The sequence below is a fragment of the Eurytemora carolleeae genome, unplaced genomic scaffold (assembly GCF_000591075.1).
Source record: "Eurytemora carolleeae unplaced genomic scaffold, Eaff_2.0 scaffold154, whole genome shotgun sequence".
Classification (NCBI taxonomy): domain Eukaryota; kingdom Metazoa; phylum Arthropoda; class Copepoda; order Calanoida; family Temoridae; genus Eurytemora; species Eurytemora carolleeae.
In genome coordinates, this window is record NW_019396344.1 from 107,913 (window position 1) to 126,081 (window position 18,169).

Below are 18,169 nucleotides of genomic sequence, written 5' to 3' on the forward strand. Positions count from 1 at the left end.
CACCGGTCGCGGGGTGCAACGGAATTAAATGAATTTGGCACAAATATTGCGCAAACATTCTGCACACTATCCACAAAAGTTTTAAAGATAAATCTTGTGATGTGCAAAATCGGGTATTGAAAATATAAGCAATTTAACATTTGTATCTCTTTGCTTGATTCCAATATACATAAATATTACAGCTCATTGTTTTCAAAACAAGTTTCGTAATTGATTTGATTACGAGTTTTTGTTCACAAGTCAGAACTCAAAAGGTTTTTAGTTGACACAAGGTGTTGTAATATCCATCCCATAGCATATATTTAGAGCAGGGTTCACCAAATCCAATAATTTGTTTTTCACACAGTCCTAACATCCTAGATAGAGACCTTGTAATATTAATTTCATTATGAACGGGTAAAAATAAGCCTTTGTGAGAAAAAAGTGTGTTTTTAAACAACCTTAAACTGCACCCTCTAAACAACCTTAAACTGCACCCTCTAAACAACCTTAAACTGCACCCTCTAAACAACCTTAAACTGCACCCTCTAAACAACCTTAAACTGCACCCCCACCTAATAAGAATTAGAATTGTAATAACTATGCACTAACTGAACACCTAGGACCTAAGCTATTGTTCGCTTTATCCCTTAGGTGCTCAACATTTGTCTACAATTTTACGTAAGAATATTGTAAATTATTTACGCCCCCAAAAAACTTAACTATTATTATTATAATCTTCCAAAATATTAATTACCCAATTTTCGAAATATTAAAAATATGCACGTCAGCTAAAATTACTTTCATTTCTTTCAAATTAATATTTTTTTTTGCAAAAATGCACATTGATAGCCTTAGCTTTTATTTTCATAAAAAGACAACAAGTACAAACGATGTTTTTTTCAAACCAAAAATATATTTTTTTTCGATAAGATATAAAATAAGATTAAATTACGTACACTATTGCAAAATTGTTCCATGTCTGGAAAGAGGCTATACGTGCCTTTTAAAAACATTTTCATAGATATTCACAAACATATTTATATAACATACATTTTCATAGATATTCACAAACATATTTATATAACATACATTTTCATAGATATTCACAAACATATTTATATAACATACATTTTCATAGATATTCACAAACATATTTATATAACATACATTTTCATAGATATTCACAAACATATTTATATAACATACATTTTCATAGATATTCACAAACATATTTATATAACATACATTTTCATAGATATTCACAAACATATTTATATAACATACATTTTCATAGATATTCACAAACATATTTATATAACATACATTTTCATAGATATTCACAAACATATTTATATAACATACATTTTCATAGATATTCACAAACATATTTATATAACATACATTTTCATAGATATTCACAAACATATTTATATAACATACATTTTCATAGATATTCACAAACATATTTATATAACATACATTTTCATAGATATTCACAAACATATTTATATAACATACATTTTCATAGATATTCACAAACATATTTATATAACATACATTTTCATAGATATTCACAAACATATTTATATAACATACATTTTCATAGATATTCACAAACATATTTATATAACATAATTTTTTATTTATATTTATTATTATTTTTATTATTTATATATTTATTATTATTATTATTATTTATACGTACATTATTTTTCAATTTTGACTGTTTATTTGTTTGAATCAATATAAAGCAAGGCCCACATTTTTTGTGGCTTCATTTTGAAAATGCACCAATTCAAACAGACAAAACCACGAAAATTTGAAACTTTTAGAGCAACAGTTAAAAACTAAAATTTTTAATAGAAATTAAAGACGTTTATAGATATTAATAATATACTTTACATTATTCGTTATTTGTTCAGTCGCAAATCTTGTGCTTTCTCAGGTGACTTTCTATCTATCTTTCTATCCCTGTAACAAGCTATAATATAAATCTATCTATCTATTTATTTATCTATCTATCTATCTATCTATCTATCCATTTATCTATCTATTTATCTATCTATATATCTATCTATATATCTTTATATTTATCTTTCTATCTTTTTTCTTTCTATCTATCTATCTATCTATCTATCTATATATCTTTATATTTATCTTTCTATCTTTTTTTTTCTTTCTATCTATCTATCTATCTATCTATGACCCAGTGATCAGACCGTGATGTGTGCGTGTCTGGCACAAAAACAAATTGTTTGAGAAAAGGGTTAAATATTTCCCACTTTTTAACTTTGTTTTATCTAGCAATAAAAGATAAAAATAAGAACATTTCTCGTGATAAGTAAAATACATTTTACATGATCAGATATGACCATCGCATATTATTTTTTTGATTAGAAAAATTAACAATTCTAAATGTTTTTTGCAAATAGCTCTATGATTGGTTCAATCCTTATAGCAAAATAGTGGTATAGGCCCAACCTATCCCAAAATTCGAGCTAGATCCTTACCACAACCTCTCCCCTTCATTCATTCTTGCATTTCTCCCCATCCTTCGTTCACTCCCACCTCCGGATTCCATTTCTCAGATTCACTGCTTTTCCCTGAGAAAAATCACGTGTTGCATTTCTATATATGTATATATATGTATATTGTGTACATATCCTTATGCGTGAGTCATCATAATATTTAAATTTTACAATACAAAAATCAATTAGAAATAAGATTTTTATTTATGTAGATAGAAAGATATAAAGATATACTTTTCACTTTTAAAATGTTTTCCATTTTCTTCAACTAAATCTAATTCTAAAAAAAGGAAATAAATTAAGAATTAAGATTCAGTAAATGTAAATAAAGGGGAAAAAAGTAAAATTGTATTTGTATTTTTTAATAATTTTTTATAATTTCTGAGCGTAGGGGGTGCAAGAAAAGGGGTGTGACGAAGTGAAGGGAGTGCAAGAAGGGGGATTGAAAAATAATTTTATGGTATATTACGATTAAACATAATACATATCTTTAATTGTTTTTATTTTTAAATTTTTTCTGAAATTGTAAAAAGGTTGGAGAACTTTCTTTAACTTTAAAAATAGGTGAACAGAAATATCAAAAATTAACCTAACTATATAATATTGTCTTTAACTTAAAATCCCTTCTCGGAGACACCAAACCAAATAATTTTCGCCCCATTTTCTTTGTCCTCCGGAAACGGAGTCTAAACACTTTTTTATTGTGAACAAAATATTTTCATACAAAGAATTAGTGAATTTCGTTAACAATTAATTGTCATTCTTTTCAGAAGTTTTAATACATAAAAACGTCTTAGGACTCCCCGACAGTTTAACCTTCTTATCCCCAAATAGATGGTAAGCATCTTTTCATTGTAAAATTATAAAACTTGTAACAAACTCATGAATTATTATCCATTTCATTTTTTTTAGGAAATAAAGAGTTTTCTGCATTATCGGGTTTGATTTGAGGGTTATTCCGTTGTCTATCTGTTCATTATTGAGAATCTTGTTCCTATCCGACAACAAATATATAAAATATAAGAAATATCAAAAATTAACCTAACTATATAATTGTTGACCGAAAACAGCAACACGCTAGACAAATCAGGATAATAGGCCAGTTAGGATTCTGGTGGGGGATGTTTATTATCCCCAGACAATTCTTTCCCGATAGGCCGCACAAATACCCACAACAGAGTAACCCCATCTCAGAAATTCGATAACAAAATCTTTATTTCCTAAAAAAAATAACATAATTATAGGTCATGGTTACTTGTACAATGTTATAATGAATGTTAATAGTAGAAAAAATCTTACGAATTATTTAAGGATTATTTGTTTGTTTCTCTTGTCCCTTGCGCAACTATCTAAATGCCGCACACCACTCACAATTTTCAAAATCCGTTGAAAACGTTTTCTAAAAAAAAAAATATTATAAAATATAAACTATATACAAATGTGGCGAAAGATAATCGATGACTATAGGTTGTAATATCTAAATGATTGTTTTGAAATTAAATTGATTTTTTTACGGTCTAAGTAATATGTTTCAATTTTCTCAATTTGTATGGCTGCTAAGTTATTCGGTGTGAGACGTCTTTAACAATTTTCTCCTTATAGACGCAACAGATAGAAGTAAGATTCGTAGCGATAAAAAGCGTTTTTTTTATCGCATTGAGCCTATACCCCCTTTCATTTTTCGCGAACACTCCCTTTAACCTAACTTTATAATGTATAAAATAAAAGAAATATCAAAAATTAACCTAGCTATATAACATATGAAATATAAGAAATATAAAAATTAACCTAACGGAATTTTTCAAACAAATGCTAAGTGTAATCACTGACAATTTTGAATTTTAAATAGAGATATTTTTGTTCTAATGTTTAAGAACAGATTGCAGATGCATGGATACAGAAACAGATACAGATACAAATACAGGTGCAGATGCAGATGCAGATACAGATACAGATACAGATACATACACAGAAATACAGATACAGATACAGATACAGATACAGAAATACAGATACAGATACAGAAATACAGATACAGGTACAGATGCAGATGCAGATGTCGATGCAGATATCAGATACAGATACAGATGCAGATACAGATACAGAAATACAGATACAGATACAGATTCAAATGCAGATTCAAATACAGATACAGATACAGATATATAATACAAATGTAACTTGAAAATCGTGTGAGCAACACAGTATGAAAAAAGTAGAAAGTTAGAGAGAGAGAGAGAGAGGGAGAGAGAGAGAGAGAGACTGTATGTACGTCGAGAAAGGAGGTTTCTTAGGATAATATAGTTTATAAACTGCATAAATCTCCTGTGACCAGTTCGCCCCCTTCTCCTTCTCTGGAAGAATATTAACTCCTTCTTAAACTCCTGATTATGTGCAATATAAAAATAAAGGTGATGAGTTAAATAATTTTATTATTTTTCACTTTTTCCATGCTGAGCTTTTTTTAACGTTTAGCAGAGTGTTAGCTTTCTTTTTTCAGACAGACATGGAGTCCAGTTTGTTAGTTTAATCCAATATAAGCAGTTCGAGTTAACTTTATTCAGAACATTTTTATAAATAGAAGGATTTTTTTAAATAAAGTTTTTAGTTGGGACAAAATAATATGAAACAAACTTAACAAATTAACTAAAGAACTAAACACTAAAGAACGGATTTCCATGGTGGTTCCTAATTAAAGTCAAATTTCAATTTCAATTTTACAATTCCTCATTTTGACGATCTAATTGAGAAATAACATAAACATTTTGAATGCAACCAAAAACAATAGTTTCCAAATCAGTGGCAGGCAATTATAAGGATATAAAGAATAGAATTTTTTTATTTAAGCTTTTTTCGAATTAAAGGTTCACATGCAATTAAAGAGAAGCTCGTTTGACTCCTATTTCTATGCCTATCCATGCTCTTTAAAAGCTTGATATGAATCGAAATTGAAACCAAAAGTAGAATTCATCGTATTGATATAATCGCCTATTACTGTACTGAAGACATAAAATCAATAGATCAATAAAAATTTTTAAGTAATTTCCATGTTTATTGAGCTGAATGTTTTTTTTAATGCCTCTCCCCCCCCCCATCTCTTGGTTAGATTAATCCAGTTAATTCTTGCATTACATTGATTTAAATATGTTTAAGTGAATGCACATTGAGCTTTCTTATATAAAAGATCTAATTATCCGGCTTGTTAATATATTCATTCGTGTACAGACAAACAACTTAGACCTTCTTCTTTCGGGCTGTAAAGGAACTGATATATTGCCTAAAACTCTTCTTTTATAAATCATTATATCTTTGCAATCTGATTGTGTAAACCTTTGATATTGACCGAATTTATAGTTTAATATCAAATTATAAAGATTTGAGGTGATTAGATCGTGTGTTTTTGCTGTGTTTTGAGTTGTATCTACATACAGGGTGTCCCATGAAACATGTCAGTTGGTAAATAGTTTTGAATGTCTTTCAATATCAAGAACTATATGTTATAAAGACTTTTTGCAGTTTATTTTGCTAAAAAATCTTTTACTCAATTATCTTTTGCTTTGATATCAACTTTATTATAATAACACTACCAAGCGATGTTTTTTATTATTCTCCTTGGTATTATAGAACTTAACACATTATGGAAGAAGACATTAAAACTATTCACCAACTGTCATGTTTCCTGGGACACCCTGTAGTGTATGTGCTCAAGCTCATTGACTGTATGTGCAATTCAAGCACATTATGTGCTTGAAAAAATCTACATCTTAAATTATTTTTTAATATTTCAATTATATGTAATTATTGTGTTTTGTATATTTTCAGTGGAGCAGTATGTCTTGGAAAATGTTGCAAGTTCTTTGACGAATTAAGAAAACAGAAAACACTGGTTTACACATATTTGCATTTTTGGGTAATTTTTTTTTATTATTTAAGTTTTCATCTTTTTAAAATTTAAAAAATTTAATTTAAACTTCAATGAAGAGTTGGAGTTGTTTGAAACCAATTAAGGAATTAAGGAATTTATAATGTTTTGTGAGTACAAATTCTTAATTTTAATATTTATGATATAAACGAATACGAATTTAAGAGATCTTTGTTTACCAAAAGAGTTTTTTTTCGGGCATTGCTGCAAGTAAAGACGAAAGGTCTGCACGTATTATTTTGCGTTGGAATTTTGGATAAAAAATGTTTGTTTTTTGACAAAAAATGTAAAAAATGTTATCATTATAGACATTTTGTTAGATGATTATTAAACGAAAAAGAATATAAAGCATGTGAAGGATTTGCTGGCAAGTATCCAGGATATATATATCACGAGGCTGTACATATCTATACCCCCGTTAAAGGGACTGTAGGCGTAATTTCAAGTGACCTACCACTTATAGAGCGGCTTGTCCGATTTACACAGATACTCTTTAAACATGTTCTGATTTACTGAGCGGGAAATTAAATTTTAAGAAACCGCACAAGTGTACTCTATTACGAGTGTGCACTGTAACATCGATTCTCCCTGAGCCTGAAATTTAAAAGAACTAGTTTTCAGAACAATACTCTGTCTTAAGTTTTGGGCTCTGAGCCCAAAACTTAAGACAGGGTATCGTTATGAAAACCAGTTTTAAAAACCAGGTTTCACGAATGGGGTTAGTCAGTTTTGTGGATATCAATATTTTTGTCATGAAATACTATTTTATTTAGTTTCTTTATATTCTCCATTTTTGTCGAATCTCTTTAATCAAAATCTACAAAATGTTAAGATCCCAAAAAGGACACTTGGGAGTTTCGTTCGACGATACTCTTTTAAATTTCGGACTCTGAGCACAAAACTCAAGACAGTGTATCTTTATGAAAACCAGTTTTGGAACCCGGGTTTCAGTTATGGGGTTAGGCAGTTTTGTGGAGATCAATATTTTTGCTATTAAATATCATTTTATTTAGTTTCTTCATATTCTAGATGTTTTTCAAATTTCTTAAATCAAAATCTACACAACTATTAAGACCCCGAAAAGGAAAAGCGGGAGTTTCGGTTATCGATACTCTTTTAAATTTGAGGCTCTGAACACATTCTTCAGCTGTACAAATGAGGGTATCTACCTCATCGTTGTCCGGACAAAGGTTTAAAGGGGACCGTTGTGAATCGGACTTTTCTCTCTATAAATGGAAATTAGGCTTACAGTCCCTTTCATTGGGTTGCCAATAGTTTGAAGAAACAATAATCGATAATAGATTAAACAAAATAACGAAATTCGAAGTTTAAAAGGACTATATTTACGTAGTTACGTACTTTCCTAAAACCCTTAATTTTAAGCGCAACATTTATGTCCAATTAACAGGGCGGAAGATATTTTCGTTTTTTGTTAAAGAAAGATCAAATCTCTTGATTTGATTTGTTACCATTGTGAATCTTAAATGATTATATGGAACTCTTTAAAAATGTTCCCGCATATTCATGTTTATTTATTTATTTTCGCAAATACTGAAATTTACGAAATATAGTATAAAACTCATTGAAAAATTGTCAAGACGACATTTGACAAATTCTTCCGATGTATTCGCTATTAAGGGTTTCATTGTGAGTTCTGTCCAAAATTAAAAACTGAATTTACTGCAAGATTTGGGAAAGTAAACTTATACATAATTCTTGGTTACATACACAGAGAATTAGTAATTTATTAAATTCTGTGAGTCTGTTTACACTGCACAATTACTGAGTTTCATGTGATTTCTACTATGTAAAGTCAGAAGTCTTAAAGTCGTCTTCCAATTTTCTGGTTCTCACTGTATGGTAAAAAGACAACCATCTTTTAACTGTGATGAATGACGAATTTATAAATTAAATCAAATTTTACAGTCTATTCTTGTTGCAAATTACGATGAATCTCAAATTTTGTTTCTCATAAAATATTCATTAAAAAAGCTCTGTTTATAACTTCCACGGTTTCTGCGAAAGCTCTCGATACAGTTTCAGATCCCAGAAAAATACGAATCCGCTGACGCAGGTCTGATATCATCTGGATAATATATGACTCTTAAAGTTAAAGTTAAATGTACTTTTCCCTAGATTGTATACCCTTCAGCCTTCAACATTCAGTCGAGTTTGGTCAAATATTTAGTTTAAAGGAGAATTCAAATATTTAGTTTAAAGGAGAATTCAAATATTTAGTTTAAAGGAGAATTCAAATATTTAGTTTAAAGGAGAATTCAAATATTTAGTTTAAAGGAGAATTCAAATATTTAGTTTAAAGGAGAATTCAAAAATTTTAAACAATTTGTTTTGCCAGAGAAGTTTATCAGATTATAGGAGCTGTAAGCGTAATTTCAAGCGACCCTCCATGTAAAGATGTCAATGCCTGATTCACAACGGTACCCTTGAAAACCCTTTATCTGATGATGAATAATGTGAAGGATGTTGTTTAAAAATTCAAAAATTATCTTTTCCTAAAGTAGAAATGCGCAAGTCACTTTTAGAGAGAACTTACAATGGAAAATATTCAGTGTTCAAAATTATAAACAAAGCTGTTAAGTGTACCGTTGTGAATCGGACATCGCAATCTTTGCATGGAAGGTCACCTGAATTTAGGCTTACTGGCCCTTTAAATGTTTCAGAAATTGATTGAATAGAAAAAGAAAATTTATGCACTTTAAGTTACGCTTACAGTCTCTTTAAGCTAAAGTTAAATGAAAATTATTCATGTTTTCAAACACATTACTTTACATACAAAAGTACTGATATAAAATAAAATATAATATACTAGCTGAAGGGCCCGGCGTTGCCCGTAGAAAAAAAAATTATGCCTAAAACGCCTATTCGGTCCAGCCGTTTGGCCAGCTATTGATGACATATATAGGAATGTCTTGTTTTATTATATATATAGGCTTTAAAGATACGAATCAGAGCTTTCTAAAGCTTTAAATCCCAAGGATATATATATATATATATATATAAAGCAGAAATATACTTGTCATTGAAATATTCTATTACGTGAATATCTCAAGGAACCTTGAATTCCCCCATCTATCAATCATTCTCATTGCCAAGCATTTTGTTAAAAAAAATTAGAGGAACTGAGATTTTGCCACAAACTAAAATGTTCTAATCCCTTTATCTTTAGATCCTGATCGTGTAAACCTTTAGTATTTCAAAACTTCGGGTATGAAAGAGAAAGGGATAAAAATTTAGGTTTGTGGCAAAAACAAATCCCCGGAATCATTATTATTTACAAATATTTTGTATTGGCAGAGAACTGATCGTTTTTCATGTTGAAAGCTCGTTTGGAGATTATTTTGTTCCAAAACGAAAAGAAAAACGATATTTAAAAAAATCTAATTAAACTTTAAAATGTTTATATTTTTTTGTTAAGAATTCCTATCCCTTGGCTCCTACTATGACTACTGCTGTGGTTGGTAGGGTTGGAAAAATGAAGGAAATATTGGTGATCATCGCTAAGGTAACATTCAACACATTTTCAAATTTAAGAGAGTGTTCACAAAAAATGGAAAGTGATTTAAAGTTTTTTTTCTTCATTTTTCTCTGTCCAAAATATCTGTGATATGGCTTGGATACAATATACTAGCTTTAACACATCTTTGCTTGGCATCGGCGCTCAATTGAAGCCTGTTTTTGGCGGATTTGAGTTGAGACGCGGTTCAAATTCATTAAATTCGGACTCTGATTACTCATAGTTACTTCCGCCGTTTACCCGCACTTGGTTGATTTTACCGGGAAACATAGCTCCTTAAACAAGCTAAGAACATTCCCGTGATTCTCCCGAGTTTCCTAATCAATATTGAGGCAAACCGCTCAAGGGTTTCCTGACTTTTGAGTTATGATCGGACAAACAAACAGACAAACTCGAGATTGAAACTTATATTAATATAATAGCTTCTCGGCTTCAGGTTGCTTCTCTTCTTCTCTGTCTTTATATATTTAATAGATTCTTAGTTTCAGGTTTCTTCTTTTCTTCTCTGTCTTTATATATATAATAGATTCTTAGCTTCAGGTTGCTTCTCTTCTTCTCTGTCTTTATATATTTAATAACTTCTTGTTTTCAGGTGGCTTCTCTTCTTCTCTGTCTTTATATATTTAATACATTCTTGGTTTCAGGTTGCTTCTCTTCTTCTCTGTCTTTATATATTTAATAACTTCTTGGTTTCAGGTTGCTTCTCTTCTTCTCTGTCTTTATATTTAATAGATTCTTGGTTTCAGGTTGCTTCTCTTCTTATCTGTCTTTACTTTTTTATTTGTTCTCTCTCATTCCTCTCCGATAGTTTTAGGTAGTTTTAAACATTTTGCTTTCTACATTTTTATATTATTTGTAAGAAATTTTATGTCTTTTAAATCTCTGTTTTACCTTTCAATATTCTTCAATTTATTTCAATTGGAGAATTATGCTTGATAGCCATAGTTTAGAATTATGTTTGATGGCCATAGTTTAGAATTATGCTTGATGGCCATAGTTTAGAATTATGCTTGATGGCCATAGTTTAGAATTATGCTTGATAGCCATAGTTTAGAATTATGCTTGATGGGCGTAGTATAGAATTAAGCTTGATGGCCATAGTTTAGAATTATGCTTGATGGCCATAGTTTAGAATTATGCTTGATGACCATAGTTTAGAATTATGCTTGATAGCCATAGTTCAGAATTATGCTTGATGGCCATAGTTTATAATTATGCTTTATGGCCATAGTTTAGAATTATGCTTGATGGCCATAGTTTAGAATTATGCTTGATGGGCGTTGTTTATAATTATGCTTGATGGCCATAGTTTAGGATTATGCTTGATGGCCATAGTTTAGAATTATTTTTGATGGCCATAGTTTAGAATTATGCTTGATGGCTATAGTTTAGAATTTTGCTTGATAGCCATAGTTTAGAATTATGCTTGATGGGCGTAGTTTAGAATTAAGCTTGATGGCCATAGTTTAGAATTATGCTTGATGGCCATAGTTTAGAATTATGTTTGATGGCCATAGTTTAGAATTATGCTTGATAGCCATAGTTTAGAATTATGCTTGATGGCCATAGTTTAGAATTATGCTTTATCGCCATAGTTTATAATTATGCTTGATGGCCATAGTTTAGAATTATGATTGATGGGCGTAGTTTAGAATTAAGCTTGATGGCCATAGTTTAGAATTATGCTTGATGGCCATAGTTTAGAATTATGCTTGATAGCCATAGTTTAGAATTATGCTTGATGGCCATANAATTTCGAAATTGAAATGAATAGTCTAGGGAACATACTGTATTAATGTACTCTACTGCATATAATTTGTGAACATTTACATGATGTGTACACTTTGAACTCCCTTTCAGGCTGAAAGGGACTGAAAAAATTCATACCGAGAGATTCTTTTAATTCCTCTCTATATATTCTATTCTCTATGGCTGAAAGGGACTGAAAAAATTCATACCGAGAGATTCTTTTAATTCCTCTCTATATTTTCTATTCTCTATGATTATTGTATATCAGAATCCAGATTATTGTTTGTTTACAATTTGATTTTTTGTTTACAATATTTAGAATACTGGGGGGAAGAAATATTGGATCTCTCTTCTCAAACTCAGAAATATTGAAGGTGACAAATTAAAATAAAATAAAAAATATGTTATTGGAGTTTAACAATATTGTTTAAAGAAAAAACCTTAAAATTGATTAAACATGAACGTAAAATTTTAAATTTTATCTGAACGCACTTCAGAAAAGATTAGCTCCTAACAAATATGAAATGTAAACGATGATAAAAAGTGGACCGAACACAACATTTTGAAATTTAAAAATTCCAAAATCTTACCGAACATATTTAAGATAGCAGTTATAAAATTAAAAATCAAATGTTTTACAGGATTTGTTTAAAACTAAAATTTTAAAACTGAAAGTTGAAAAAATTTAATCAAGAACTTTTTTAGTGAGAATTATATGTGGTGAATCATGAAAACCATTCTTAGTTTCTTATTTCTTTTGACTTTTATTTTTCAAAAAAAAAAAAATACATTTTTAAAATATCTCTTAAAATATCTCTCGCCGCCGACGGACACTAATCATAAAATCATGACTATACATTTATGATAACTAGCTGAACGGCCCGGCGTTGCCGGCGGAATTAAAAACACTTTAAAAATTTGTTTTAAAGATTTTTTAGCCTTTGTTATCCCCTAAAAAATAAGCCAATTTGGTCTCGCAGTTTGCTAGCTAGCATATCTAACATATATATATATATACATATATATATATGAGTGAAGCCCTTTATGATGGACTAATAACATCTACTTTTTTTACTCTACAGACTACAGAGGTTTGGTCCATCACCATCAGCGAATTTTAAATATATAGTTATAATCCTGGGCAACGCCGAGCACTCAGCTAGTATGATATATTTTTGTTCAGAATCCTGTAGTCGGCGTAATGATAGGAGTTCTTGTAACTGTTTTGGTTCAATCATCTTCTACTTCTACATCTATCATTGTTGGACTAGTAGCAGCAGGTACACTCAGTTTAAAGAACTGTAAACGCATGTCCGATTTACAACGATAATAATGGAGTTATGCTTGTTTTTCTATTTGATAATTGCCAATTTTCAATTGTGGTTCAATATAAAAGTGACTTGCAAATATATGTAGCAGAGAAAAGAAAGAAAATTAAAAGAATATAAAGAGGTCACATAGAATTAAAATTGTTTTAAAAATTTTGTAAAAAAAAACATTTTTAAGAAATTTTAATTCCAAGCGTGAATGGGAAAACATAATTTTTCAAACACTTTTTTAGATTTATATTTTGTGTATTTTTTACGATACATACTGTTAAGAACAAAATAACACAATCAATTTCCTAGATAAATATTATGATATCCCGTGTTTTGAAAACATCTTAACCTCCCCATAGTAGTGTACATTTAAAGGGATTGTAAGTATAATTTTAAGTGACCTTCCCAAGCAAAGATATGTCCGATTTGCATCGGTACCCTTGAAACCTTAATCTGACAAAAATTTGGAGGATATCCTCGTTTATCTGACTCGAAAAGTGTTTATTTCTGTGAGTTTCTCCATTGTTTCTTATAGACAAGGAATGTGCAGTGCAGTCACTTTCGCAGAGAAATTGCGAATGAAAATAAACATTTTAAGATTGGGTACTGTTGTAAATCTTGCCATGGAGGGTTACCTGAAATTACGCTTCCAGTCCCTCTAAAAGGAACTATTTTCTATCAATATCTTCACAATACATTATAAAGAACATTTTTCAATTATAATAAATACTTATTTTGTTTTAATCCGAAGCAAAGCTGTGCCAAACACGAAAACAATTTAAGTTATTTAGCCTATTTACAGCTTTCAGGGAAAATAAGATTTTTGTAAAAAAGCTTTTTCATTATTGGAATTTAGAACAATTAAGAATTATTTATAGAAGCGGATTTTTAATGATTGAAACCCTCCTCAAATTCTAACATCCTACTAAGTACGTTTTGAATTATGAAGTTTTTGTGTTATTAGTTAGTTACTATTTTAAAAGAGACTGTAAGTGAATTTTCAAATGAAGATGGCAAAGCCTTGATACAGAACGGTAACCTTCAAACCTTTTTCTGAATAACAATGTTTAAGGGGTTTCTTGGTTAAAAGTGTTTAATTTTGGTAAGTCCTAGATGCTTTACTGCAGTAGCAATGCGCAAGTCACCTTTGTAGAGAAACCGCAACTGAATAACAATGTTTAAGGGGTTTCTTGGTTAAAAGTGTTTAATTTTGGTAAGTCCTAGATGCTTTTCTGCAGTAGCAATGCGCAAGTCACATTTGTAAAGAAACCGCAATGGAATTTATTATATTTCAGATGAAATTACGTTTATAGTGTCTTCGAGCGAGCAAATAAATGATAAGTCTTGAATAAGAGATTCTTAGAAAATTTATTCAAACTCTGATATTGTAATTCTTAAATCATTGCATCCTGATGTTGAAGATCTTTACTATTTCCGACAATGAAATATGCAAAGTTTGAAATATCAGAAGTTTACACCATTAAGTTGCAAAGATATATGAATCATCAAATACATGTTTGAGGCAAGTAATCAGCTTCTTAAATTCTGTTTAAGTTTATAATTGTTGCCTTTGTTTAAGGAGCCCCTGTAAAAGAAGCTATTCCAATGATAATGGGTGCAAACATAGGAACATCAGTAACTAACATCCTCGTTGCTCTGACCCAGGCCGGAGAAAGAGAACAATTTAGACGCGCGTTTGCCTGCGCTAACGTGCACGACATGTTCAACTGGCTGAGCGCGTTTGTCTTGTTGATTGTAGAGGTTACCACAGGCTACCTGGAGAAAACAACCGGGTTCCTAGTTAATCATATGCACGGAGATATCAACGCAAATGTAACTACAACGTCGGAGGAGAAGGGTAAAAGTCCTGACTTCTTGAAAGCTTTGACTAAACCCTTTACTCAGGGTATAATCCAACTTGATAAAGATGTTCTCCAGGGCTGGGCAGTAAATGATCCTAAATATGACAACTCTACAATACTGAAAACAGGATGCAAAGATGAAGGGATAACAGTTCCTTGTGGTTACCTGTTCGCATATCTAGGTCCGGACGGAGAAAATGTCGGAAACCTTGTGATTGGAGTTCTGCTTCTTACAATATCCTTGTTTATGCTCTGCACTTGTCTCCTCCTTATGGTAAAAACTCTCAACTCTCTTCTTGGTCCTAAGGTTAAGGAAATAATACAAAATGTGATTAACTCTGACATTCCAATCAAAGGTTTGGGTTGGCTGACAGGATATCTAGCAATGGTTCTAGGCGCTATCATGACAATCCTAGTTCAATCTAGCTCTGTATTTACCTCTACACTAACCCCTCTGGCTGGTGTCGGAGTAGTTAGCCTAGAGAGAGCATATCCTATGACCCTGGGATCCAACCTTGGCACAACCACTACCTCACTCCTAGCCAGTTTTGCTGCTGGTGGAACCAATGTCAGAGCAGCAAACCAGATCGCCTTTGTCCATCTTCTGTTCAACCTGACCGGGATTATCATTTTCTATCCGATCCCCTTCATGCGGTGGCCGGTAGCTATAGCCAGGGTGCTTGGTAGTGTTACAGCACAGTACAGATGGTTTGCCGTTTTCTACCTTTCCTTCATGTTCTTTATCCTTCCAACCTTTATGTTTCTTCTCTCCCTAGCTGGTCCTATCCCCCTTTATCTCTTCCTAGTTCCCACTATCTCCATCATCATTTTTTCAGTAACCATCAATATTCTCCAAAACAGTAAACCAAAGATTCTTCCTGTTTTCCTTCAATCCTGGGAGTTCCTGCCCCTCCCCTTCCACTCCATGGTCCCATGGGACCGGGCTGTTATGAAGGCTCTCATCATATTCCCCTGCTGCCGGGTTAAACCCCAGAACTTCATCCCTGACGTCATCATCTCCAAACCAAACCCTGAATCTCCGTTCCCCAAGGTTATCTACAGCAACCTCCATAATGTGTCTAGCACCAACTCTATGAGTGGTATAATAGCTCGAGATACTGATACTGCTCGCAATGATGAAGAATATAATCTGCTCATCAACTATGGGTCTGAGACTCCATCCCCTAAGGAGCTGACTCCTAGGGGCAGTATCTGATGAATTCTAAATGCATAAATATGATTTCTTGCAATTCGTAAATTCTAAGAATTGTATTCTTGACTCATATTAGTTAAAATATAAAGTTTGTATTTTAACTAAATCATTGAAATTTGAGAACATGAATTATGTGAGGGCATTCAGACAGAGTTATATCATATCTTTTCTCTACATGATTTAAACAATATGAAAAATGTTTACTTCATTTGAATTGATACAATTACACTGAACATTTTAAAGAAAGGAAAAAACTAGTGGATGGAATATGAGAGAAATTTTAAAATATAATAAAAATAGTTTAAGTTTTAATGGTTTCGAGGAATTGTTTATAAAAGTTGGAGAAATAGCTCTTAATATATTTTGTTCTATTTTGAACATGAAACGAAGTTTATTCATATTCTGATGTAAGAAATATATATTGAAACTGACCTCCCTTTCCTTTAAAATCTTGCTATCTCAATCGAAAAGTTCCTAAAGGTCGATGTTACGCTTTAAAAAATTTAAACTATTTGACCTTCAGCTGTGACATTGAGAGAGTATCTTGAAAAGACAAACATTACTTTTAGAGGTGTTTTATAATAGCCCTTGCTATGAGGATATGAAACTTTAAAAAGCTTGTCTCTAGCTGCGTTGTCTGAGAACTCTAGTGGTCAGTAAAATCCAGAGAACCAGGCTTAAAATATATTTAATTTGTAAACTCATCTCTTAAACAAAATGATAAAAATAGATATTTTTTAATTGTAAATTTAAAAAAAAGAAACGTCACAATATCAAAAGATTAAAGAACAATAAATAAATAAATAAGTTTAGGGTTACAAACAAATAAAAAAAATAACTTCTTAAATATTAATTTTTTAAACAAAATGATAAATAGACAAATATAAACATTTTACGTTTTTTATGATATTAATATATTGTATAATCATTTTTTATATAAATATGAAAATTACAAAGTTTGGTTAAGAAGAAACGTCGCAAATCTAAAGGTTAATAAAATTCTATTATTAATTCATGGTTTAAACAAATATAAAAAATAAATACTTTAATTGATAAATATTTGGCGTAATCGACAAACGTCGCAATGTCTGAAAAACTAAATTAATAAATCATCTATAAATATAAAGTTGTAATCTCTGTTTGGGTGTCTCTTTGTTTGTTTTCCTGATCATAACTCAGGAACCCTGGGACCGATTTGCCTCAAATTTGTATTGGGGAAATCGGGAGAGCTACGGGAATGTGCTATAGCTTTAATTTGAGAATCGAAGTTGAGTGAGACGACTTTTATCGGGAAAATGTACCTGCACCAAGTGCGGGTAAAGGGCGGGAGTAATCCTATGAGTAAACTGGGCATTGGGCAACGCTGGGTTCCCAGGCTAGTTCATAATAATTTAATTTTCATTTCTTTCCGATTTTAAGAAAACCCACGAAATAATAAAAAAATCCTCGGTTGAAAACAATGTATCGACGTTTAAGATTTTAATTAAATTCTAATCAAAAAGTATATGGAAGAAAATTCCAATTTCAAAAGACATACAATTTTTGTCACATTACCTTATTACAGATTTAAAATCTGTTTTATGAAATTATGATTTAAACTTTTTAGGACAAATAATCTCGTTTTGCCCTTATTTCAATAAATTAAAAATGCGATAAAGAATTTATTATTTATAAAGATAACTTCAAGATAAATTTATAAGTATTGATTGAATTTATAGTGGTCTGGACCTTAAATCTACGAATTGTGTACACTGTGTAAAGTGTATGTAAACTGTAAACTGAATGTACAGTGTGTGTATGTACAATAAATGTTAAATGAAACAGTTTATGTCAATGGTAAACTGAATAAACAGTGTATGGCGTATGCAGTATGCACAATACTGTACGGTGTATTTACAACAAATGTACAGTGTATGTACAATAAATCAGTTTATGTACAATAAATGTACAGTGTATGTGCAATAAATGTAAAGTGTATGTACAATTTAAATGTACAATGTATGTACAACAAATGTACAGTGTATTTACAATAAATATTCACTGTATTGTCTACATACAC

The 18,169-nt window shown here is 30.8% G+C and overlaps 1 protein-coding gene across 2 annotated transcripts; it reads left to right on the forward strand.

Annotated features, from left to right (window-relative positions):
* Positions 1-4,816: 4,816 nt before the first annotated feature.
* Positions 4,817-16,211, forward strand: LOC111701367 (sodium-dependent phosphate transport protein 2B). 2 transcript variants are annotated; one of them, XM_023472623.1, is made up of 7 exons: positions 4,817-4,921; positions 6,333-6,420; positions 9,869-9,955; positions 10,714-10,781; positions 12,036-12,090; positions 12,900-12,996; positions 14,615-16,211. In XM_023472623.1, exons 3-7 carry the CDS (start codon positions 9,893-9,895, stop codon positions 16,111-16,113), a joined length of 1,782 nt encoding a protein of 593 aa, XP_023328391.1. In that variant the 5' UTR covers positions 4,817-4,921; positions 6,333-6,420; positions 9,869-9,892; the 3' UTR covers positions 16,114-16,211. The 2 variants fall into 2 exon arrangements, with proteins under 2 accessions (XP_023328391.1, XP_023328392.1); XM_023472624.1 differs by lacking the exons at positions 4,817-4,921; positions 6,333-6,420; positions 10,714-10,781 and having other exon boundaries at positions 9,868-9,955.
* Positions 16,212-18,169: the final 1,958 nt, after the last annotated feature.

Bases quoted from the DNA above. Each gene is read 5' to 3' on its own strand.
- LOC111701367 (XM_023472623.1), top strand. From the start codon at position 9,893: ATGACTACTGCTGTGGTTGGTAGGGTTGGAAAAATGAAGGAAATATTG. The intron at 9,956-10,713 runs GTAACATTCAAC...TCTTGGTTTCAG, and splicing joins TATTGGTGATCATCGCTAAG to GTTGCTTCTCTTCTTATCTG. The intron at 10,782-12,035 runs GTAGTTTTAAAC...TACAATATTTAG, and splicing joins TTCCTCTCCGATAGTTTTAG to AATACTGGGGGGAAGAAATA.